This window comes from Chionomys nivalis, chromosome 6, assembly GCF_950005125.1.
Source record: "Chionomys nivalis chromosome 6, mChiNiv1.1, whole genome shotgun sequence".
Lineage (NCBI taxonomy): Eukaryota > Metazoa > Chordata > Mammalia > Rodentia > Cricetidae > Chionomys > Chionomys nivalis.
This window is the reverse complement of record NC_080091.1, coordinates 99,583,176-99,606,981: the sequence shown is the minus strand read 5'-3', so window position 1 is coordinate 99,606,981 and position 23,806 is coordinate 99,583,176. Positions and strand designations below refer to the sequence as shown.

At 43.1% G+C, this 23,806-nt stretch overlaps 1 protein-coding gene across 3 annotated transcripts in view; it reads left to right on the top strand.

Annotated features, from left to right (window-relative positions):
- The first annotated feature begins 7,094 nt into the window (after window positions 1-7,094).
- The window catches only part of Pigg (phosphatidylinositol glycan anchor biosynthesis class G), a 32,797-nt gene continuing 16,085 nt past the window's right edge, over window positions 7,095-23,806 (top strand). For all 3 annotated transcript variants that reach the window (XM_057771778.1, XM_057771777.1, XM_057771776.1), the window contains exons 1-8: window positions 7,095-7,341; window positions 8,207-8,412; window positions 11,143-11,352; window positions 12,133-12,321; window positions 13,281-13,422; window positions 17,054-17,266; window positions 22,284-22,501; window positions 22,897-23,178. In XM_057771778.1, the coding sequence (XP_057627761.1) occupies window positions 7,188-7,341; window positions 8,207-8,412; window positions 11,143-11,352; window positions 12,133-12,321; window positions 13,281-13,422; window positions 17,054-17,266; window positions 22,284-22,501; window positions 22,897-23,178 (1,614 nt within the window). In that variant the 5' untranslated portion in view covers window positions 7,095-7,187. The remainder of the gene's footprint in view (window positions 7,342-8,206; window positions 8,413-11,142; window positions 11,353-12,132; window positions 12,322-13,280; window positions 13,423-17,053; window positions 17,267-22,283; window positions 22,502-22,896; window positions 23,179-23,806) is intronic.

The following is a 23,806-nucleotide window of genomic DNA, read 5'->3' as shown; positions in this document are numbered from 1 at the left end:
TTTTCTCTGCCTACCAGCCCTGCCTATCCCTCCTCTGCCTGGCTATTGGCCGTTCAGCTTTTTTTTTTTTTTTCCCCCGAGACAGGGTTTCTCTGTGGCTTTGGAGCCTGTCCTGGAACTAGCTCTGTAGACCAGGCTGGTCTCGAACTCTCAGCTTTTTATTAGATGCTGCGCACAACGCTTGTCTGCGCTCTATGCACTACCATACAGTTTGTGAGCTTCGGACAGGGGGCTAGAGGTTGAAACATACAAAGACACACAGACAGGGAAACAGAGACACGGACCTCTAGTCACTGGTAAGAAGCCCTTTATTCAATAGCACCATGGACGCTTATATACCCAACAGTCAAGTGGGCCAACAGGTGAAAACCTTTCCTCTGATCCTCAAGGCCAAGGCAGCACGTGCTCATGAAGCAGAGCTGGTAAACAACTTTGACATAGCTTTTAGTAACTCAAATCAAAAGGAAAGTAAAGATCTCTAGTAGGGAAGAGCATCTGGAGGCCAGGACTCCAAACGGTCCCAACAATTAGACAATCAGGTGTCTTAGGCAGGCAAGGTAAAACAGTAACACATCTTTACAAAAGTAACAAATCTTAACATAGTTAAAGTATTCCACAACATAGCCACCTAACATTTATGTGGATTCTGGTAATCTGAACCTCTGGTCCTCTTTCTTGCTTGGCAACTTTAACAATTCAGCCCTCTTCCCTCATGTTTCTTCCAGTAACCTTCTAATTATCTTTTCTATTAAGTAGTGGAGGATGACCTGGAGTTTCTGTTCCTTCTGCCTCCACTTCCTGAAGTGTTGCCTGGTTTATGTAGTACTGGGGAATGAGTCCAGGATTTTGTGTATACTAGGCAAACACTCATCTTCAGCCCACAAGACAATGGTACATCTCACAATTCTGAGCATTTTGTGAGACCAATTGAGTGAAATTCTTTTTTAAGAATTATTTTATTTTGTATGTACGTGTTTTATCTCCATGGATGTATGTGCACCATGTGTGTGCTTGGTGACTGGGAGTCCGAAGAGGACATTGGTTCCTCTGGAATAAAGTTAGAGATGGTTGTGAACCACTATTTGGTTGCTGGTAATTTTAACCCAGGTCTTCCGCAAGAGCAACAAGTGTTCTTAACTGAGCTCTCTCCAGCCCAATTGAATATACGTAAAATATTGTTTGGAAGGTGAAATATGTTCAGGATGACTCATTTGCATGTTTTAGTGGACATTTTCAGGTGAGTTCTTAGCTAGGGTAGTCAGTTGTAGCACCTTGATTTTCAATGTGGATGGACTTCCTATAGCATGGAAGGATATGTTTGTTTGGTTTTGGTTTTTCGAGAGGATTTTTCTGTGTAGCCTTGGCTGTCTTGGAACTTGCTCTGTAGATGAAGCTGGCCTTAGACTCACAGAAATCTTCCTCCAGAGTGCTACATTAAAGACATATGCCACTGCTTGCCTGACTTCAAAACCCATGGAGGGATTCCAAGAAAGCATCTCAAGAACATTCTCCACGAAAGGAAATGGAAATTGCCAGTCATCTGAAGTTTTGAGATAATAAGTCCCAGAAAGTCTTCTATCACATTCTATTGGTCAGAGCAATTATGGTGTCATCCTACATTCAAATGAACAGAATATAAGCATACATGAACAGCACACATCTTGGTAGACGTTTTAAAAGACTAGCTATCAATAAAACTGTCTTTGCATATGTTTCTTCCATGCACTGGAATGTTCTTTCTAAAAAAAAAAAATGTTCATTCTGCAAGAGCCAGGTTTTATTACAGTCCTTCTCTGATACTTCCAGTACACAGTAAATCTTTTCTCTGTATAAACTGTACATATATATATATATATATATCAGTCTTTTTGTGTATGTCATTCATTGAAATGCATTTGCATGCACATTGTATTGTCAGTGTCTAGGAACAGCTTGTTATCACTAGGGCTGTCATGGTAAAGCTTTTATGGTTCCATTTGGGTTTTTTTTTTAGATTTATTTATTTATTTATTATGAATACAATGTTGTGTCTGCGTGTATGTCTGCAGTCCAGAAGAGGGCACTAGATCTCATTACAGATGGTTGTGAGCCACCACGTGGTTGCTGGGAATTGAACTCAGGACCTCTGGAAGAACAGCCAGTGCTCTTAACCTCTGAGCCATCTCTCCAGCCCTATGGTTCCATTTGTATCTGCTTCTAGCCAGTACCAACTTTGTATGGGGTTTTAGAAAATGTTCCTAGAACTTCAACACCAGAGATACTAAGTGAATATTCGGTCATGATAATTAAAAGAAAATGATCCATTTCAAGGATTCTATTCAGGAAGAAAAATAACACATCTTAAACATTTAATATAAAATTTCAGGAAATCTGGTGTTTTGGTGTTGAAAAGTTTAAACTTACCTGAAAATCTGATTTTCCGTGCCTGCACATTCTCTGGTTCTATGAAGGTGAGATAATATTATAAGTTATCAAGAAAACGGAAGCCACCTGTGTTCATAATAGTCACAAATAACATAAAATATCTTGGAGTAACTCTAACCAAACAAGTGGGAGACCTGTATGCCAAGAACTTTACATCTTTGAAGAAAGAAATTGAAGAAGACACCAGAAAATGGAAAGATCTCTTAGGTAAATAGAATTAACATAGTAAAAATGGCAATCTTGCCAAAAGCAATTTACGGATTCAATACAATGCCCATCAAAACCCCAGCAAAATTTTTCACAGACCTCGAAAGAACGGTACTTAACTTTATATGGAAAAGCAAAAAAAAACCCAGGATAGCCATAACAATCCTCTACTATAAAAGAACTTCTGGAGGCATCACAATCCCTGACTTCAAACTCTACTACAAAGCTACAGTACTGAAAACAGCCTAATATTGACATAAAAACCAGATGGGAGGACCAATGGAACTGAGTCAAAGATCCAGATATTAATCCACACACCTTTGAACACCTGATTTTTGACAAAGAAGCAAAGATATAAAATGGAAAAAAAGGAAGCATATTTAACAAGTGGTGCTGGCATAACTGGATATCAACATGTAGAAAAATGAAAATAGATCCTTATCTATCAGCATGCACAAAACTCAAGTTCAAATGGATCAAAGACCTCAACATAGGGGCTGGAGAGATGGCTCAGCGGTTAAGAGCATTGCCTGCTCTTCAAAAGGTCCTGAGTTCAATTTCCAGCAACCACATGGTGGCTCACAACTATCTGTAATGAGGTCTGGTGCCCTCTTCTGGCCTGCAGGCATACATACTGACAGAATATTGTCATACATAATAAATAAATAAAAAAAAAAAAGACCTCAACATAAAGCCAGACACACTGAACCTCATAGAAGAGAAAGTGGGAAGTACACTTGATTACATTGGCACAGGGAACCACTTCCTAAATATAACCCCAGTAGCACAGACACTGAGAGAAACAATTAATAAATGGGACCTCCTGGAACTGAAAAGCTTCCATAAAGCAAAGGACACGGTCAACAAGACAAAACGGCAGCCTTCAGAATGGAAAAGATCTTCACCAACCCCACATCAGACAGAGGTCTGATCTCCTAAATATATAAACAACTCAAGAAATTGGTCATCAAATGAACAAATAATCCAATAAAAAATGGAGTACAGACTTAAACAGAGAACTCTCAACAGAGGAATCTAAAATGGCTTAAGGACACTTAAGGAAATGCTCAATATTTTAGCCATCAGAGAAATGCAAATCAAAACAACTCTGAGATTCCATCTTACACCTGTAAGAATGGCCAAGATCAAAAACACTGATGACAACGTATGCTGGAGAGGCTATGGGATAAAGGGAACACTCCTGCATTGCTTGCGGGAACGCAAGCTGGTACAACCCCTTTGAATGTCAGTGTGGCGATTTCTCAGAAAATTAGGAAACAACCTTCCTCAAGACCCAGTAATTTGCTTATATGTCCAAAGGATGCTCAATCGTACCACAAGGACATGTGTTCAACTATGTTCATAGCAGCATTATTTGTCAAAGCCAGAACCTGGAAACAACCTAAATGCCCCTCAACCAAAGAATGGATAAGGAAAATGTGGTATATTTACACAATGGAGTACTACACAGTGGAAAGAAATAATGACATCTTAAAATTTGCAGGCAAATAGATGGATCTAGAAAACATCATATTGAGTGAGGTAACACAGATCCAGAAAGACAAATATCATATGTACTCACAAGTGGCTTTTAGACGTAAAGCAAAGAAAAACCAGCCTACAAATCACAATCCCAGAGAACCTAGACAACAGAGAGGACCCTAAGAGAGATATACATGGATCTAATCCATATGGGAAGTTGAAAAAAAATCTCCTGGCCGGGCAATGGTGGTGCACGCCTTTAATCCCAGCACTCAGGAGGCAGAGGCAGGCGGAACTCTGTGAGTTCGAGGCCAGCCTGGTCTACAGAGCTAGTTCCAGGACAGGCTCCAAAGCCACAGAGAAACCCTGTCTCGGGAAAAAAAAAAAAAAAAGAATCTCCTGAGTAAATTGGGAGCATGGGGATCATGGAAGAGGGTAGAAGGGGAGGGGAGAGGAAGAGAGAGGGGCAGAGAAAAGTATATAGCTCAATAAAAACAATTTAAAAAGAATGTCCCCCCTAGGCGCATATATTTAAATGTTTGATTATTGGGGAGAGGGACTACTTGAGAGGATTAGGAGTGTAGCCTTATTGGAGCGGTACATTACTGAGGTCGGGATGTGAGGTTTCAAAAACCCAAGCCAGGTCAAGTGTCTCTTCCTGTTGCCTGATGATCCAGATGAAAAACTCTCAGCACCCTGTCCTTGTCCTTCTCCAGCACCATGCCTGCCTGCATGCCACCATGCCCCACATGACGACAAAGGGCTAGACCTCTGAAACTATAATCAAGTCTCAATTAAATGCTTTTTTTTTTTTTTTGGTAAGAGTTGCCATGGTCATAGTGTCTCTTTACAGCAACAGAACAGTGGCTAAGACATTCATCCTTACAGAAAAAAATTCATGAAAACAAAAGCTACAGTTTCACCACCATGGAACATTAGACACCAGAGTATCACAAGGCTAAGAAACAAGCAGAAAAATAAAGAGTGGGAGTAGTCAGGAATAGAAGTCAAAGAATTTAAGTGCCCAAATCTGTTATAAAACAAAACAAAACAATTGGATAACAACCAAACTGCACATCCATGGACCATCCTGAGCAACCAACAAAAACAGATCCTGCAAAGCGAAACAAATGGAGACTCCACTGCTGAACTCTACAAAGAGTAGTCTGGAAATGGAATAAACTGACTTAAAACACAATCTTCTAAGTACCTTTCCTGTGGCGTATGATTTGCAATGTCCAAGATGAAATCTTTCTAGATGTAAGGAACTGAACAATGTGTTTCCTAGGTTTGTGTTAGGGGAGGGGGTGGTTCTTAAACCAAATACTGCAAGGAACAGACAAGAAGTTAAGCAACCTAAACTGTCTTCAAGTACTTAAAGGTAGAAAAATGAAAGAGGAAGATCCATCAAATAGAAACCAGAAGAAAACATCTGCTTTACTGATGCGTGTTAGTGATTGGTAAAATTTAGAAAACATCTATTGTCCTACAAGTTCCATTTTTTTCCCCAAAGAGAAACAGGCTGTGAAACTGGTGGGGCGATTTGGAAACAATTTAATACACAATTTAATATATGGACCTGCAGAAGAAAAGAAAAAATAGAACACAAAACATGTTTAGAAACAATGATTAAAACCTTCCCAATTTTTGTGAAGGACAATTTTAAAATAGTTAATGACCTGTAATTAACATAGAAAGAAAGAACAGTACTCATGGCTATTTGAAAGAAAAACAGAAAAAAATAAATTGTGATGTCTGGTCACCTGTAATGGAATGATAAGCTATGATTAACAAGAGACGAGCAGGACTGACGTAGAGCCTTTGCTTTATTGTGCTTTAATGATACAATCAATGCTGGTTAGCTAGAGGTGAGAAATTAGTGCTGATTAAAAAGGGACGGGCAGTCAGGCAGTGGTGGCTTACGCCTTAGTCCCAGCACTTGGGAGGCAAAGGCAAGCAGATCTCTGTGAATTCAAGGCCAGTGTGGACTACAGAGCTACTTCCAGGACAGCCAGGGTTACACAGAGAAACTCTATCTCGAAAAACAAGAAAACAAAAACAACAATGATCAACAAAAAATGAGAGAGAGAGGGAGGGGGGAAGGGACCAGTATCATCGAGGCTGCCTCTCATGTTGGCAGCCAGACTTGACAATGTGTGCAACTCTATCAAATGGTGTCAGTCTTGAAGGCATGACGAAGTCATGAAGAGCCGCTGAGTTGTGTGGTTGTGTGGCAGGGATGAAGTCCCCGAGGAAAGACCATTGTTGAGGGCGCAACATCAGCTGCTGTGGGAGAGACACTAATCGGTGCCTTGAGACAACCACCTCAAACAGAAGCAGGTCTGGAGGAGAGCCAGCCTGAGTCTACAGGACATGCTGTGTGTGCTAGGAAAGGCAGAGCTGAAGAAATCGAGCTTTTAGAGCTCAGCAGACTGTGAATTCAAGATATCAGATATTGAGATACTTTTGGACTTGGGTTTTGCTTTGATTTTATTGGGACCTTTTATTGATTCTTTATTCTTGGAGTAAGAAAGTATATAACTTTATTTTGATTTTACAAAAGTTCACTGTTGAGAGACTTTGGATTCTTTTTAATCAGGGTCGCTTAACCTGCAGGCTTGCCCCAGAAATAGCCCTTGAGACCCTTCAGGAAACCGGGGCAGTAACACCGGGTGGAGGTGAGGTGCGCCTAATACACGTGAAAACCAGCAGCTAAAAACCTGCGTGGACGACGGCGGTGCCAGATGCGCTTGGCTCAAGGGTGGAAGGCGTGAAGCTTGCAATCCTGAGTGGCTGTGGCACTGGAAACCTGGCTTCAGAGAACTCTCAGGGCTTTTTGGGCTACAATCAGGCGAGCCGACACCGATTCTCCCGGTAGGATCGCTCCGAGGGCCGGTCGGTAGGAAGTCATCAGAGAGCGACCGCCGGCGCGTTGACGTATTTCCGGTGCGCTGGCGCGGAGAGGCGCGCCGGAAGGCGACTCTGACAGCCGGGGAGTTGCTGCTGCTTACCGGTCCCGCACTCCTTGAAGCTCCGGGGAGTTTCAGGCCACCTCGGCCTAGCGACTGCGCAGTATGCGGCTGGGCTCCGGGGCCTTCGCTGCCTGCTGCGTCGCGATCGAGGTGGTCGGGGTCGCGATATTTATTCGGGGATTCTTCCCTGCTCCGGTTCGTTCTTCTGCCAGACCAGAGCACGGTGTAGAAACCCCGGCGCCCGAGCCTGTAGCAGGTATGGATCCCCTTCCCGGTGGTCCTCGCTTTCATTCTGCCCCTCCCCGGAACAGTTTGCACTGTGTAGGTTGTTTCTGTGTCATACAACTTGAAGGTAATCGCAGCCGGCCTCTGTGATATCAGTGTAAGCCACGAGTGACTCCGGCTCGGCTTCTCGTTTGCAGCTATGCACTGATCCCTGTCTCTTTTCCTGATAATCCTCTCAATCACTCCCAATTTAGGTTTCCAGTTCTGAGCAATAGGTTTAAAGAGGTAATATTTCTTCAGACCCCTCCAATTTCCTGCTACTCTCCAGCACACCTCCCCATTCCATGGTTAAGAGTGCATTAGAACCCTGGACTGTCCTCCACAGAAACACACACCAGACGAAGACTGATGCTTGAAACAGGTCCACACAATCCAGACACTGGACGTGTAAGCCATTTCTAAACCCACCGGTTTACTACCTGGTAGGCTATGTTTTAGGCGTGGGCACAGATCCCAACTGTAGGTCTTTTTCGGAGAGGCATCCCTGCTCTAGACTCCTCCCAGTGCTAAGATCAATTCACCACGTATTACTGGGTACCTGCTGGTTGTTAACATAGCCTAGCCCAGAACACATCCTGCTCGGTAGTCTGACATCTGTGGGCTAGTGATAACCCTTGAAAGAGCCTTGTCTTTCAGGGTTGCCTTGTCTGGTCTCAGAAAATTAACACTGGCTACCAAAAATGGGCTTTCTTTCGGGTCGAACTAGATATGATATGTGTTAGAAGAACAAGCAAAAAGACATTAAAGGCAGTTGAGTACTAAATAAAATCTAAAGTTTATTTTTCCCATTTATTTATTTATTTATTTTTAATTTCCCCTTTTCTAAACACTTTTAGGAGCCAGTTCCAACTGGACCAAGCTGCCATCTCCTCTCTTCAGTAAAGTTGTTATTGTGCTGATAGATGCCTTAAGAGATGATTTTGTGTTTGGGTCCAAAGGCGTGAAGTACATGCCCTACACAACTTACCTGGTGGAAAAGGGAGCATCTCATAGTTTTGTGGCCGAGGCAAAGCCACCTACAGTTACCATGCCTCGAATCAAGGTAAATTTAGCATGATGTTTAATGAATTTTTTTTTTTTTTTTTTGGTTTTTTGAGACAGGGTTTCTCTGTGGTTTTGGAGCCTGTCCTGGAACTAGCTCTTGTAGACCAGGCTGGTCTCGAACTCACAGAGATCCGCCTGCCTCTGCCTCCCAAGTGCTGGGATTAAAGGCGTGCGCCACCACCGCCCGGCTGTTTTATGAATCTTGATTTGACTATTTTGAACGTTTAGAGAGATTATCTAATCTACTTGGAGACCCTGTTTTAATAAAATGGAAAATATTTTGATGCTGTCAGTTTTACTGGGGGAGTGGGATGCTGAAGGAACCCCATAATAAGAGCGAGCCATCTTTTTACCGCTTGTGAAGTAGCCAGAGTTCATACTTCATGGAAAGAAGGAAAGATTTAGAACCAGATTTTCCAGGCCACTGTAAACCAAGAGATCCCTTCCTCTTTGGTGGCCTGCTGTGTTCCAGAGTCATCAGGCTTGAGGGAACCTTTAGAGATATTCAGACTGTTTCATAACCTGTATATATAAGGAAACAAACTCAGTTAAATTAAATTGCTTGTTGAAATTATATTACACAAAATGATCAAACAAGTATGAACTGGCCTTAACAACTGTTACTTCTACATAATTAAGTGTTCACTTTGGTGAGGGTAGTTTTGAAGTGCATAGTGGTTTGCCCAAGAATCATGGCTAAATTTAAAAAAAAAAAAATGAAGCTTTTTTTGTAGATTGGCTTGAAGGCTACTTACTGAGCAAGTAGTAGGTATTGATAGTGTAATGGGTATACATTTAGGGGGAACAGTACCTCTACTTTCAAAGGCTATTAGTCTCTATGTTCATACGTAGCCATTAAACAAGTGAGCTTTCAAGTAAACATAATTATCTTGTGATGACTGCCTGATGGAAGAGACCCGCATGTAATACTGAGTTTGGAGGGATAGAGATGCAGTTGAGGTTACGGAGTCAGATGAACCCGTCTGAGGAAATCACACTAAATCCTATCAGGACGAGTAGGAAGAGTGCTGGTAGAAAGGGCAAGGGAGCTTGAAAATCTGGGCCTGTACTGCATTTTTTAAAAAATGATTTCATTGTATTTGTTTGAGCATTTTGTCTGCATGCATGTATGTGTACTACATATGTGCGTGGTGCCCGCAGAGGGCAGACGAGAGTGTTGTGTCCCCGGGACTGCAGTTACAGGTGATTGTGCGCTGTCCTATGCATGCTGGGCACTGATGCTGAGCACTGATGCTGGGCTGCCTGCAGGTGCCAAGTACTCTTAACCACTGAGCAACCTAACAAGACCCTAGATTATTTTAAGTTCTTGTTTTTAAACCACTCTTCCATTGTGCTTCACTGGTCCAGTGTGGTTTAGGGCCAGCCAGTTACTGCGAAGGTTGTGTTTGAGCTTATCCCATATCAAGACACCTACCTGAGGCTCATGTGTGCAGGGACACCTTACTGACCTTTCACTGTTTGAACAAGAACTCCTTCTCAGCCAGAAGAACTAGGAATTTTGGCTATTTCTAAGTTTCCAGATTCCAAAAATACGTGGATACTTTAAAACTTATCCGTAGTTGTCGTCTTTCCCAGAGCCCCCTTTCAGATTTTAAGTAGGTGTCTTGTTTGTCACAGCCAGTTGCAATGGAGCCATTATCAGATTAGGTGATAGGAAAACCACAGGTACAGTGTTTCCTTGGCTAATGCCTGCACAACTTACTGCATAATTTTGGTGACTATTTAAGTTTCAAAGTAATTGCTTTTGATAGTTTTGTTGGTTTTCCTTTGCTTTTGGGCAGGGGGTGGGGTGGAGGGATTTGCCAAGCTCCTCATTCTGTCGCTCTGGAGTCTGGTTGATTATATTTACTTACTTGGCTGGTGGTAAAACTCAGCAGTAGAGCACTTGTCTAGCATGTGTATAGCACTGAGTCCAAGACCTAGAGCCAAAAACTGAAGTTTGTGTTTATTTGCCATTGAAGAAATTTTGTTAGAATTCTGTAGTCATTACAAAGATTTCTGTTCCTTTTTATCACAAATCTATGGCTGTTGTATTAAATGGTAGTATAACTCCAAATCATGGAGATTTATTGTTATTTCTGTGGCCTGGTAGGGTCTGTGGTAAAAGTGGGTGGAGTATTGATTTCTCTGTATCAGAAAGACAGGATATTTCAAGGCCACCATCTGTTGCCTGGTGCAACACTGTGGGTGGGGTCTGATGTCCCACTAACAGTCCTGGCCCACTTCACTTTGAGAACTCTATATTGGCAGTTTTTTTTTAAAAAAAAAAAACAACTTAAGAGACAGATGTTCGATTTACTGGATTGTTAGGGCTTGTTTGTTAGAGTTAATGAGCTTGCTTGTCACATAGAGCGTGTTAAATCTTACTTGGAACCCTGACAAAGGGTCTGAATATATAGGTTCATGTTTTCAATGTATATACATATGTATTAGCATTAACTGTCATTAACCCAGAGCTTCTGTGATTGGCACTATGTCTAACTGTTATTGTCTCCTCCTCTCCTGTCTTACCCATGAAAGGATTGCCTGAACCATGTTCATTAAATAATCAAATCTTCATTATCTGTGTCCTGTCTCCCCACTGCACTGGCTATTGCTGTCCTAGCTTTCATGACCAGTATAGGGTCCACTGTAGGTGTGTAGCCGTCTGCCACCGAGGCTGCACTTTTGGATCTGTTGTTTAAGTCTCGAATGTTTCTTCCTGCAGGCGTTGATGACAGGGAGTATCCCTGGCTTTGTTGATGTCATCAGGAACCTCAATTCTCCTGTGCTCCTAGAAGATAATGTGATAAGACAGGCCAAAGCTGCTGGGAAAAGAATGATCTTTTACGGAGATGAAACATGGCTTAAATTATTCCCAAAGCATTTTGTGGAGTATGATGGGACAGCATCATTCTTTGTGTCAGATTATATAGAGGTCAGCTTCCTGCCCTCGCCCCTCCCCAATTACAAGGTCTCACGTAGCCTGGGTAGGCTGGAACTTGATATATATCAGTGGCCAACCTTGAACTTTTTGTATTTGTGCCTCCACCTCCAGAGTGCTGGGATTACAGCCGTGCACTCCCACACCCATTTCCGAGGTCGGATTGGGATTACAGCCATGCACTCCCACACCCATTTCCGAGGTCAGATTGGGATTACAGCCGTGCACTCCCACACCCATTTCCGAGGTCGGTTTCTTAAAAAGAGCAGCATATGCCTGAAGTCAAGTCGAGCCTGGTACTACCATTTTTCACTCAGGCGATGCTATTTCCTGTGTGGTATTTATTAATTAATGGAGTGGTGTGGCAAGATTATAAAAATCATTCATTTCCATCATCACTTGTAAGTAGAGGCATAAACCCTGTTAAAAGTGTGAACCAAGGTGTGTAGGCCCCCAAATAAAAACAGTTGTACAGATGTTATAGGCTTAGAAGATCAGGAAAGGTGCCACAGCCGAGGAGCTGCATCACTGAATGAGTGAGGACCCTGTCTGGGCATACGGGAGACAAGCAATGATCCCCTGGGGGAGGGGTGAATACCAGAATAGCCTTTCTCCTTTAAATTATCTGTGTATGTGTCTTGTTCACAAACTAGAGGCAGTATAAAGAACAGGCATAAGCTTAGTCTAATACTCATGTCCATTTACCTTTTTAAATGACTTCAAGGCTTTGGATGCACTATTTATACGTACTTCCTCTTTCCCCGCCCCTTGAAGGTGGATAATAATGTCACAAGACATCTGGATAAAGTATTGAAGAGAGGAGACTGGGATGTGTTGATCCTTCACTATCTAGGGCTGGATCACATTGGCCACATTTCTGGGCCCAACAGCCCCCTGATTGGTCACAAGCTCAGCGAAATGGACAGTATCCTGATGAAGATTCACACTTCACTGTTGTCAAAGGTGAGGCTTACTGTGGTCCATTGCATGGTGGTGGGATTTCATGTTGCTAATATTTTCTAGAATGAATAGAAATGACTGAGAGAGCATTGCCTATTGTCAGCCAACCAACCATGCTTCTGCCGTGGGCACCGACTACATCGCTGTTCCTTGAGTGCAGCTATTTAGAGAGTTCCACTCTGGCCAGGAAGGAAGCATGAGAAATAACAGTAAATAATATAAATGTGCCAAAAAGTAGTTGCTGTCTCAGGAAAACACAGGCAGCAGGAGCCAGCACCCCTGTACTAAGGAGAGGCTATAATTTCAAATAGTGTATTCAGGACACTCTTCTTGGAAGAGTGTTCTATGTGAAGAGACTTGGCAGGAGGAAGGGACAGATTCATACTATCTGTGTATTGTGTGTCAGGTAAAGAAGAAGCACTCAGTATCACTGGAACAGGTAAGGTCTAATGGCCGGAGCTCTGGGCGAGAAGCCCGTGACCTGCCCAGCGTCCCCTCTGGATGCTTCTGCAAAATAAGTGGTGGGAAACTGAGGCAAGAGGAGCCGGGTGCCCACAGCTTGGAAATGGCGGGCTCCCTGCTGCGGGCTCCCTGCTGCCGGAGGTCACAACCACAGCTTGGAAATGGCAGGCTCCCTGCTGCCGGAGGTCATAACCACAGCTTGGAAATGGCAGGCTCCCTGCTGTCGGATGCCCACAGCTTGGAAATGGCAGGCTCCCTGCTGCCGGAGGTCATAACCACAACCCTTGTATGCTCTGAGCTCCGCACGGTTCTCTCTTCACCTGTAGCATGATTGCCTCTGACCGTTTGATCTGACTCAAAGCTTATCGGAAGAGATTTAATGCACTAAGGAGAAGGTTCTGTTGATGAACTAAAGTGAAGTTATACAGTTGTTTCCTTTGCAAGACCATAAATGTTCTTGTCAGACAAGTACAGTTGACAGGCTCTCCTTTACCTTACAGGAGAGAGAGACTCCCTTACCCAGTTTGCTGGCTCTCTGTGGTGACCATGGGATGTCTGAGACGGGGAGCCATGGGGCCTCTTCCACAGAGGAAGTGAGCACACCTCTGATCTTAGTCAGCTCTGCATTTGAAAGGAAACCTGGTGAGAATTAGGAACAATTAACGTTTAAAACTGGTATAAGTTATCCTAAACAATGTGAAATAAAAATTAAAGGGGAGACGGGAAGTCAGGATTTATAATTTAAATTCTTTGCTCTGATTCTCAAAATATAAGTACTTTTTGTAAGAATTCAGTTTTAGAAATATTACTAGCTAGCTATGGAACACCTCAAAATTTGTCTTGGGCTAGTGAGATGTCTCAGTCGGCAGGGGCCCTGTGGTCGGGTACGGCTCTCACAGCTGCCCTCTGGTGGCAGCCGTGTGCCCACCATGCACACACACACAATAAATGAGGGAGTCCGCAAATAAAGACAATTCTCTGTGTGACCCTGGCTGTCCTGGAACTCATTCTGTAGACCAGGCTGACTTCGAACTCGAGATTCACCTAAGGTGTGAGCCACCACTGCCTGGGTCCAAATATCTTAAACTGAGAAAAATGCCAGCAGCTACTATTCAGACATCTTTAGAAGTGCTCGCTATTTCAGACATCTTTAGAAGTGCTCGCTATTTTAGACTGTCTGGTGACAGCAGGCACAGGGTCAGAGAGCACAGTGGACTAGCTGAGGCCCCGTTCCTAGGCCTGGCTTGTCTCTCTCCCCACCCCCCAGCTGCATGCCCTTCTGCCCCCACAAGACTAAAGCAAAGCTGACACCTGCAGCTACTCTCTGGTTCTGGTCCTGTAGCCTGATGCATTGGGATTGCATCTTGGTGAGTTTAAAGCCAAAGCAAGTGCAGCCAGGACTGAAAGAGTGGAGAAAGATGTGCCTGCAGCTGGCAAGACCATGAGAGTCATTTCCAAAACAATGTTTTCTTGGACAGAAACAGGGATTTTAGTTAGGGGACCTATTCGTATTCATTTAGAGAGGTTAGTCTCCTTCTAAACATCCTTAATTAAAAAGTACATTTCTGAGCGTGCTTAGTTTAATGTCACAATTTAACAAGAAAAAAACAGTAGACACGTTTTGGACTATGCTTAGTTTAAAGTCTTGAAATCGTAGAAAAGATTAAAGTGATGGGCAGAAATGCCTCTGGGCATGCTCAGCCATATCCATAAGGTTTGTAAAATCAAACTTTTAAATTAAAATTGCCTAATTCCTCCCCTCCCTTTCTTCCCTCCAGTCCCTTCCATGTACCCTCATTTGTTCCCCCTTAAAATAAATCATGGTTTCTTTTCATTGTTTTACACACAAAAAAAGAGAAAGAAAGAAGGAAAGAAAGAAACAAAGGAAAAATGTGGTTTCCTTAAATATACAAATACAGCCGGGCGGTGGTGGCGCACGCCTTTAATCCCAGCACTTGGGAGGCAGAGGCAGGCGGATCTCTGTGAGTTTGAGACCAGCCTGGTCTACAAGAGCTAGTTCCAGGACAGGCTCCAAAACCACAGAGAAACCCTGTCTTGAAAAACCAAAAATAAATAAATATATATATATATATATATATATATATATACACACACACACACAAATACAACCTGATTAGAAGAAGAAAGAAAGAACGAAAGAAAGCAAAGGAAAAGAAAGTGTTCTCGTATACTTTGTATTTCCCAGTGATATTTTTTGCATAAGAGAGACAAAATGTATTGTTTTTTCCCACACACCAGTTTCAAATCAATTAATGACTCATTATTATTATTCAAGTGTGGCCAATTAAACTTGCTCAGTTTTTAGTAATATTGGGTTTAAGCATATTGATTTGTTTCTATTCATTATAACTACTATTCTTTATTTTCCGATATCTTTGGTCAGTGGGAACATCTTCATATTAATTCCCAAGTCCTTTAGGCAAGACCTCAGTGGTCTCTGACCCCTCTCTTGCCCTCTGAGCAGTATTCCTAACTGCCACGCCTGTGTCTTTCTCAGGGCTCAGTTAGCTTCCCCAGGTGCCCTGTTCCTTCAAGTAGAACTGGTAGACTATACTGTGTCAGAGCTGGAAGTGTGAATTTATGCTGGGTCTTAAGAGGTTTCTAGACAGAACAAGGAAACCTTTGTTGTTGTGTTTTGTTTTTTGAGACAGGGTTTCTTTGTGTAGACCTTTCTGTCCTGGAACACACTCTGTAGACCAGGCTGGCCTCAAACTCTACCTCCCAAGTGCTGGGATTGAAAGTGTGTGCCACCACTGCCCGGTGGAAATCTTTTTTATATATACTTTTTGAAAAATGGTTTATTTAACTTTATTTTATGTGCATTGGTGTGAAGGTGTCAGATCCCCTGCAACTGGATCTTCAGACAGTTGTGAGCTGCCATGTGGGTGCTGGGAATTGAACCTGGGTCCTCTGGAAGAGCAGCCAGTGCTCTTAACCACTGAGCCATCACTCCAGCCCCCCCCCCCCGGTGGAAATCTTTTAAGATAAGGTAATCTTGAGTTTGAATTGATACTTTCAGTTCACATTCAGAACTATGAAATCACCTCTTTAGATCTGGCCTCTGTTTTCTCTGCCTGAGCCTAGAGTTCTAGTTATTAGTGTTTGGTAAAGTTAGAGCATCACATGGATACGCTTACGTCACCCCACAGTAGACGTGCATCGGCCTTAGAATAGTGTCTGATTAAATGAAGTGAATTTGTCACCCCACAGTAGACGTGCTTCGGCCTTAGAATAGTGTCTGATTAAATGAAGTGAATTTGTGTTGTTTTTGCTTTTGTTTCATGCTTTTTTTTTTTTTTTCGAGACAGGGTTTCTCTGTAGCTTTGGAGCCTGTCCTGGCACTAGCTCTTGTAGACCAGGCTGGCCTAGAACTCACAGTCATGCTTGTTTTTTTCAGCTCAAAACAATGTAAGAAAATAGTAGCAGAAATTACTGGAAGATAATAAGCAATAATATTAAAGTAGAAAGTTTGTCTAGAAAATAAATTTGACCAAGTGAAAAGTCTGTACAACAAAAAATTACTGCAATTAAAGTAAAATCTCCACACATTCCCACTTGTGTGTCTAAGCTCTGAGCAGGGCTGTCCAGGAAGACTTTCCTGGTGACTCAGCCAGCCCTGTAAACCTGTTCTGGTGCTTCTGGGGTGGAGGTAGGGTGGGGCTAGGGGTAACATTCTTTGCCGCTGAGAAGTCTCTGCTAGGGTACTTTTCATCCAAGGTTGTTTGGTCTACAGGGCCCTGAGCCTGACGTCTGAATCCACAGCCATTCTTCTCCTAAGGAGCTGGTTGTGCAGACCACTACTGCAAGCTTGAGAAGGTTATGTGGATAGGCAGAGTCTTACTTCTTACTTGTCCTCACTGTCCTAGTCAGTGGCCTGTGCCGCTGACTGAACCTATCCCTGCGTTCCTAGGAAAAGATCCCGTTACAGTTCGGGAACCACTGCTGATCCTAACTCATGTTGACTTGACATCACCCAAGTGGCCATTCCTTGGCCTCTGCTTGGCGACTTGTCACTTCCATGCCCAATGCTACAGTTACCATAACTGTATTTTTAAAATTAGACTTCATCCAGTATATTATAAGCTACTTAAGGGAAGTTAGCACTTGATAAATTTCTGTGTGATTGTGTAGTTGAGTGGTTTGAAGACATGGTGGCTTTGATTTATATTAACTGTAGTTGCTTAAATTCAAGAATAACTACCGTTTTCTGTCTTTTATAAACCTATTGTTTAAAATGTTTTCTTTTTTCCAGGGGATATCCGACACCCAAAGCATGTCCAGCAGACTGACTTGGCTGCCACCCTAGCGATTGGACTTGGTTTGCCAATTCCTAAAGACAGTGTAGGGAGCCTCTTATTTCCAGTCATAGAAGGAAAACCCATGCGAGAACAACTGAGATTCTTACACTTAAACACATTACAGCTTAGCAGACTATTGCAAGAAAATGTGCCATCGTATGAGAAAGGTAAGGTAATTGTAGTTCTAACTTCGGTAAGGTCGTCGTGATCCCATGGGCCTTACGTTTTCCAGATGTTTTCTGCTGTACAGTTTGTAGTGGAATACTTGGTAGTTGTCACTCTGTAATTATGAATACTACGTTCCTGTTTTCTTAGGCCCTTAACTGTCACTGTTAGTAACACCCACAAATATAGTTAAGCTATTTGAAATCTATACATTTATTAATTCAAGAAATATTTACCAAGTTTTTGTTTATGGACAAGGGACACCATGTTAGGAGTACTGGTGACACCAGATCTCTGTCCTCACAGAATCTTTCAGCATGAGGAAAACAAAAGTACTGTGAAGACGCCAGGTAGTTACCAGAACCCTAGGAAAAGATAGCTCATGGGAGCATAGGTGGGCTGGTCTCCATAGAGAAGCCTAATCTTAGAGTTAAGAGGGAGCTCTATGGACTGAGGGTCATAGGTTCAGGAGATGAGTTCAGCGATGTCATCAGAAGGCTGTGAGGCATTAGATGAGCTTTCGGTTTTGTCGAGGTGAAGGAGGATACGGCAGAGTTTTCTGCATTTGCAGAGGTTCTTCCGGGTCCCCTCTGGGAGTTCTGCCTTGTACTGTAGCAGAGCAAGCAAGGAACAGCTGTAGTGTTTTAGTGAGCCCTGCGTGGTGATGGAAATTAGAAGTGGTTACAAAATAGTATTTGCTGGTACAATGGGGTTGAATAAGGGGCAAGAAGACCCAAGGCCAAAGGAACAGCTCCAGTTTTTCAGCTGAACAGTGAAAGAATAGGTGAGCATGCAGTAAGGTGGTCAGGACCTACTTTGCAAGGCAGGTGTCTTTGTTAGTTTTCTGTTTCTGTGTTAAGACATCATGACCAAGGCAATGTACAGAAGAAAGTTCATTTGGGACTTAGAGTTCATGACCATCATGGCAGAGGACATGGCATCAGGCAGCCAGGATGCTAGAGCAGTAACTCAGAGCTTACATCATGATCTACAAGCTTGAGGAAGAGAAAGCTAACTGGGGATGGTGAGGACCCTTGAAACCTCACAGCCACCCCCAGTGACACCTCCTTCAACAAAGCCATATCTTCTCATAATTTTCAAACATTTCTACCAGCTGGGGACCAACTATTCAGAGAATTTCAGTAAGGAGAACGTAAGCCACTGTATTGATGCTGTAAAACAAAGGGGAATTGAGAGCTAACTATTGGTTCTGAGGATGTGGAGCCGTCAGTGATTGCTGGAGCAGCTCCTGTGTTGGGAGAGAGGCTGGTCGAATAGGTACAGGTAAGGGCAGTTGAGGATGAGAAAGGCAGACTGTGGTCCAAGCAGATCTTTGTCTTTTAGCTGGAGATACCAGGGGTGATTTCTGTGCCAATAGGAATGATCCCAGGAGAAGTGTAAGCCTCTATGAGGCCCTTTATAGATCATCCAAATACATTTCCAGTTGATTTACTCTGGTATGTCCAGCAGATCACAGACGAGCACATCTGTCCCTGGTGCCCCTTCTCAAGTCTAGAGGAGGCACTTGTGTTTGAGGCAAGTTTTCAGTTGTGGTGTACAGCCAGTACAGTGAGTACCATGAGTGTTACCTGTGGAAGACAGACCGTGTCTGACAGCTAGGAAATGACTGGGAGCCATGTACAAGGGGCAGGAAGACTTCCTGAACAAGTACTCAATCCAGTAGTCCAGGTGAGAGTTAGGGGTGAGGCGTGGCTTCGATGCACATAACTGTTATTCTTGCTTTTTTTCCCCACCTTAAATAACTGAAAGACTTGTAAGATTTTTTTGGTTGTTTTTTGTTTGTTTGTTTGTTTGAGGGGTAGAAAAGTGTTGGTGTTTGGTTTTTGTTTTTTTCTTGTTTTAGGTATGGTGATGTTTTATTGTTTTTATTTCGGTGTGTATATGTGGTAAAGGTTTTTTTTGGTGGTTTTGTTTGTTCATTTGATTGGCTTTGTTTTTTATTTATATTTTTTATTTTGGTGTGTATATGTGGTGAAGGTTTTTTTTTTTGGTGGTTTTGTTTGTTCATTTGGTTGGCTTTGGTTTTTATTTGTATTTTTGGTTGTGGTGGTAGTTGGTTTTACAGTACTGGGAATTGAACTCTAACCCTTGCACTTGATAGGCAAATACTTTAGCTCTAAACTACATCTCTGTCCTTGAATTCTGTAGCTTAGGTTGACCTTCAGTTTGTGATCTTCCTGACTCAGCCTCTTGAGTACCTGAGATTATTGGCATTAGCCACTAGGTTAGCCAGTTTTTTCATATTTTGTTGTTCTTAGAAAATTTCTAATCTAGTAAAAATTGCCAACAAAAAACAGCTACTAAGAATTATTTGCTTTTTCAGAAATGTTAGGATAAAAAAAATTAGGAATGGAAACAAGTCTACAGGGATTAGGAGACATTGGGGGGGGGCTTCACTCCTGCGAGGCCTACCTATGTCTACACCATCGTTACATTCTAAATCCCACAGCAAGGCCAACAGAATCTTCCACAACATCTAGCCAAATCTGATGCTTCTTGCCCCCTGTCTTTCACTCTTTCAGTTCTAGTGGGAACCACCTTTTTTTTTTTTTTTTTGCTTCAGGAATTTTGAACAATATGTTCATAGTGACTGGATGTTCCTTCCTAGTTCCTCATCTGGTTAATTCCTGGGCTTCCTTTACAGTCAGGTTATCAGACTATCCTTGCCCTGTATTCCACTTCCAATCTAAAATCAATTGTTCTCTGTTACCAGAAATCTCTCCTATTCCCTCTTTTCCTTTATAGCATACTTTGTGACTAAAAATAATTTCTTTTGTGTGTTTTGCCCTAATGTATGTCTATGTGTGTGTGCATGCATTTCAGAAGCCAGAAGAAAAGGATGTTGGGTCACCTGGAACTGGAGTTCTATATGGTTGTGAGCTGCCACCTGGGTCCTGGGACTCAAATCTGGATCCACTGAAAGAGCAGCCAGAGCTCTTAACCACTGAGCCATCTCTCCAGCTTCCATTCCTCACAAATTGTTACCACAGGTGTCGATACCTACAACATAGTGCTTTGTTTACATTTATTTGTGTTTGTGTGTTGTAAGGGAGAGGGCCCCTTGTTTGTCCTGGCCACCCGACTAGCTTACACCCGAAATAGCCACACAGAAACTGTATTAATTAAAACACTACTTGGCCATTAGCTCTAGCTTCTTATTGGCTAACTCTTCCATATTAATTTAACCCATTTCCATTAATCTGTGTATCGCCACGTGGCAGTGACTTACCAGAGATTCTAACCAGTGTCCATCTCAGATTGAGGATTCGTGGCTTCTCTCCACACATTCAGTTCTGTCTTCTCCGCTTAAGTTCTGCCCTATCAGGCCCAAATCAGTTTCTTTATTCATTAGCCAATGAAAGTAACACATGAACAGAAGAACCTTCCATACCATTTGTGCCTTCTGAATCAGAACGTAAGCAGACAGGAATTGTCTTGTTTATTCACCATTGTCTGTCTGTCTGTCTTTCTTTCTTTCTTTCTTTCTTTCTTTCTTTCTTTCTTTCTTTCTTTCTTTTAATTTGCAATCCATTGTGTTTCTTATTCAGGATGTGATAGCTAGGGACACAGTCCATGCTTAGGAAGTATTCATGTAGCTGCATTAACAAGAACCCCAGGTTTCTATAACTCATTTTATAGCGGCTATAAGATATAACACAAATACCCTGTGTCTCTGTGGTTCATTTGTAGAGATGTGTAAACCTGTTGCATATACACAGATAGATCATAGTATACATAGACAGGTCTTTGTGGCTTACTTATGGAGGCTGTGGGTTATAGACACAGGTGCCCTATGTCTTTATGAGTCTTATGGAGGTTATGGGGTATAGGTATAGGTACCACCAGTCTTCTATAGTTCACTTATAGATACTGTGGGGTATAGGCATAGGTGGCCAAGTCTCTGTGACTCCCTGGAAGAGAGACTGTATTATGAATAACAGGTCACTGTGGAGGCTTGGGGTATAAACATAGATACCCCTATTTTCCTGTGGCATGCCCGTGAGGGCACCAGCCGTGAACTTCCTATCAGAGTTTAGAATAAAGCTTTCTGTCACTTTGTGACCTGAGCAAATGCCTTAATTCTAGCTCCATTTCTCATCTGGAGAACAGGCACAGTTGTCTCATCCGTCCCTCGTGGGCCATTGCGGAAGTGCGCAAGCTGCTTAGGGTGATGCTGGCCAGTAACTTGTGACACCCAGCAGTAAGGAGAGGTGCCACCTGAAATGCTGAGGTTCACATTAAAATTGTGTCGTTGAACCCTTGTTCTCAGCAAGAGAATGCCTGCAGGGGTCCTTTTGCTGCTTTAAAGGTGAAGCATGAGTTGCATTCACAGATCACTGCGCAGCAAGCACTGTAGGGAACGACAGCATGTGTGGCCCTGCTGGTGTATGAGGTGCATTTTAAAGAACAGAACATCTCAGGAGGAAAAGTCTTGTTCTTTAGACTCATATAGTCACAAGCAAGCACAACATAGTAAAGAGTAATAACCAGATCTGGAAAGAGGATTGTCAGCTCCTTGCCTCCAGCAGCACGCCTTGAGCCTGGAGCACTGTAAGGAAGTGCGGCTAATGAAGGAAGCCAGTGTGAAGGCACAAGAATCAGCCTGTGCAGTATATGGGCAGGGTTCCTCACCGCACTGTCGAGATGAGAAGGGCTCTGTGAAGCCAGAGCTGTTGTGCGTACACTTCAGAATTGTTTTTATATTTCACAGAAAGAAAGAAGAGAGGAGAGGTAAGATCACATGAGCAATGTAGAAAAAGTGTCTGGACCAAGCAGTGGGTGCTTATTTCTGCCTATACTGTGTGTACTGAGTACCCAAGCCCTGGCTGTGTTGGCTTGGGTGTATTACATCATCAGCTGTCACAGTATTACCGAAGTGTTGCTGACTCTTCCTGCCTAGGAACAGATTGCCTTCCTTAGGTATCAGTTCTAAAGACTATGCCAGGAATAAACGAATGCACTAAAATTATAAGTGTGTATAATCCTTTTGTCTGATAGATCCTGGATTTGAGCAGTTTAAAATGGCAGAAAGGTTGCATGGAAATTGGGTCAAGCTACACTTGGAAGAAAACCATTCAGACGTCCTGCTTGGCCTGGGGACCAAAGTCCTCAGGCAGTACCTGGGTGCCCTGAAGACCCTGAGCCTGTCTCTGAGCACACAGGTGGCTCACTATGACATCTACTCCATGGCAGTCGGGACTGTCGTGGTTTTGGAGGTACAGACACTTGTATTGTCATGGTTTGTGTGTTAAATTGATTTCACAACTCAGCTAAAACACAATGGTTTTAAATGTATGTATCATTACTTCTAAGCATGGTAGTGTTATATCTTTAATCCTAGAATTCAGGCTACTAAGACAGAAGGGAAGTCATGCCAGCCTGGGCTACAAGACCCTGTGTCTAAAAAGAACATTGATATACCCATGGAAAATAGGAATGTTCTATGTTCTTCCAGAGATGAAACTATAAATCAAGCTATGTAGTTTTAGTAAAAAACTAAAATTAATTTTCCCTTGGGTCTTTTTGTTGTTGTTGTTATAAGCGGAACAGGATGGGCTTATTTGACGATGCCTGACCTTCCATAGATACCCTTGATCTTCTTCTGTTTCAGGTTCTCATCCTGTTCCTCCTTAGCACCCCACATGTGCTGTGCAGGAAGGATGAGCTGGATGTCCCCCTGTTGTCTCCTGTGTCTTCGCTGCTCTTTTATTTGTTATTTCTGGTTCTCTCGGCCATTCATGTCCTGGTGTGCACCTCGTCTGAGAGCTCGTGCTACCTCTGCAGCCTCCCGTGGCTGGCGGCAGGGGGTGTGATGGTGCTGGTGGCTGCACTGCTCTGTGTGATCCTGTCTGCTCTCATCAGGATGGTCGTCGACGGCACTCTGCTGAAGAAGGTAGGGCTGTGGTCCTTGTGGGTGGGCTTTTGTTGTGTTTTCCAGCTAATCTTTCATTAATAAGAAATTGGCTGAAAATCTTGTGTCTACTAGTCTTCCAGTGCTGGAGATGCCTTGGAAAGACCACACACCAAGTGAGCTGTAGGAGAAAGAGCTAAGCAGCCCTTCCCAGGCTTCTGAGCGCGTTGGCCCATGATACTCTCTCTGTTGGGTAGTCAGGTCACAGGCTTTTATTCTCAGCTGGAAAGAGCTGGACTGGAGCAGAGTTATAATGGGGTTTCTGGGTGTGGAAGAGAGGGAACACGTGTACTGTAGTCTTAGGAAAGGTTTATGGACGGTGAACAGTGGGACATGCAGGAGGCTTCTGAGGAAGCTTGGTCCCCTGTTGGTCTGTTCTGCCTCACAGAACTTTCTTTTCAAGTCTTATATTTTCCTGTGAAATTCTTGGGTTTTGGTATGACGCCTTTATTAGGTAGGTGATAGTAACAGAGCAGTGTGAAAGAGATACGTGGGCATGGTAGAGTCCACGGTATCCAGGCACGTGGGTGTGGTAGAGTCCACGGTATCCAGGCACGTGGGCGTGGTAGAGTCCACGGTATCCAGGCACGTGGGTGTGGTAGAGTCCACG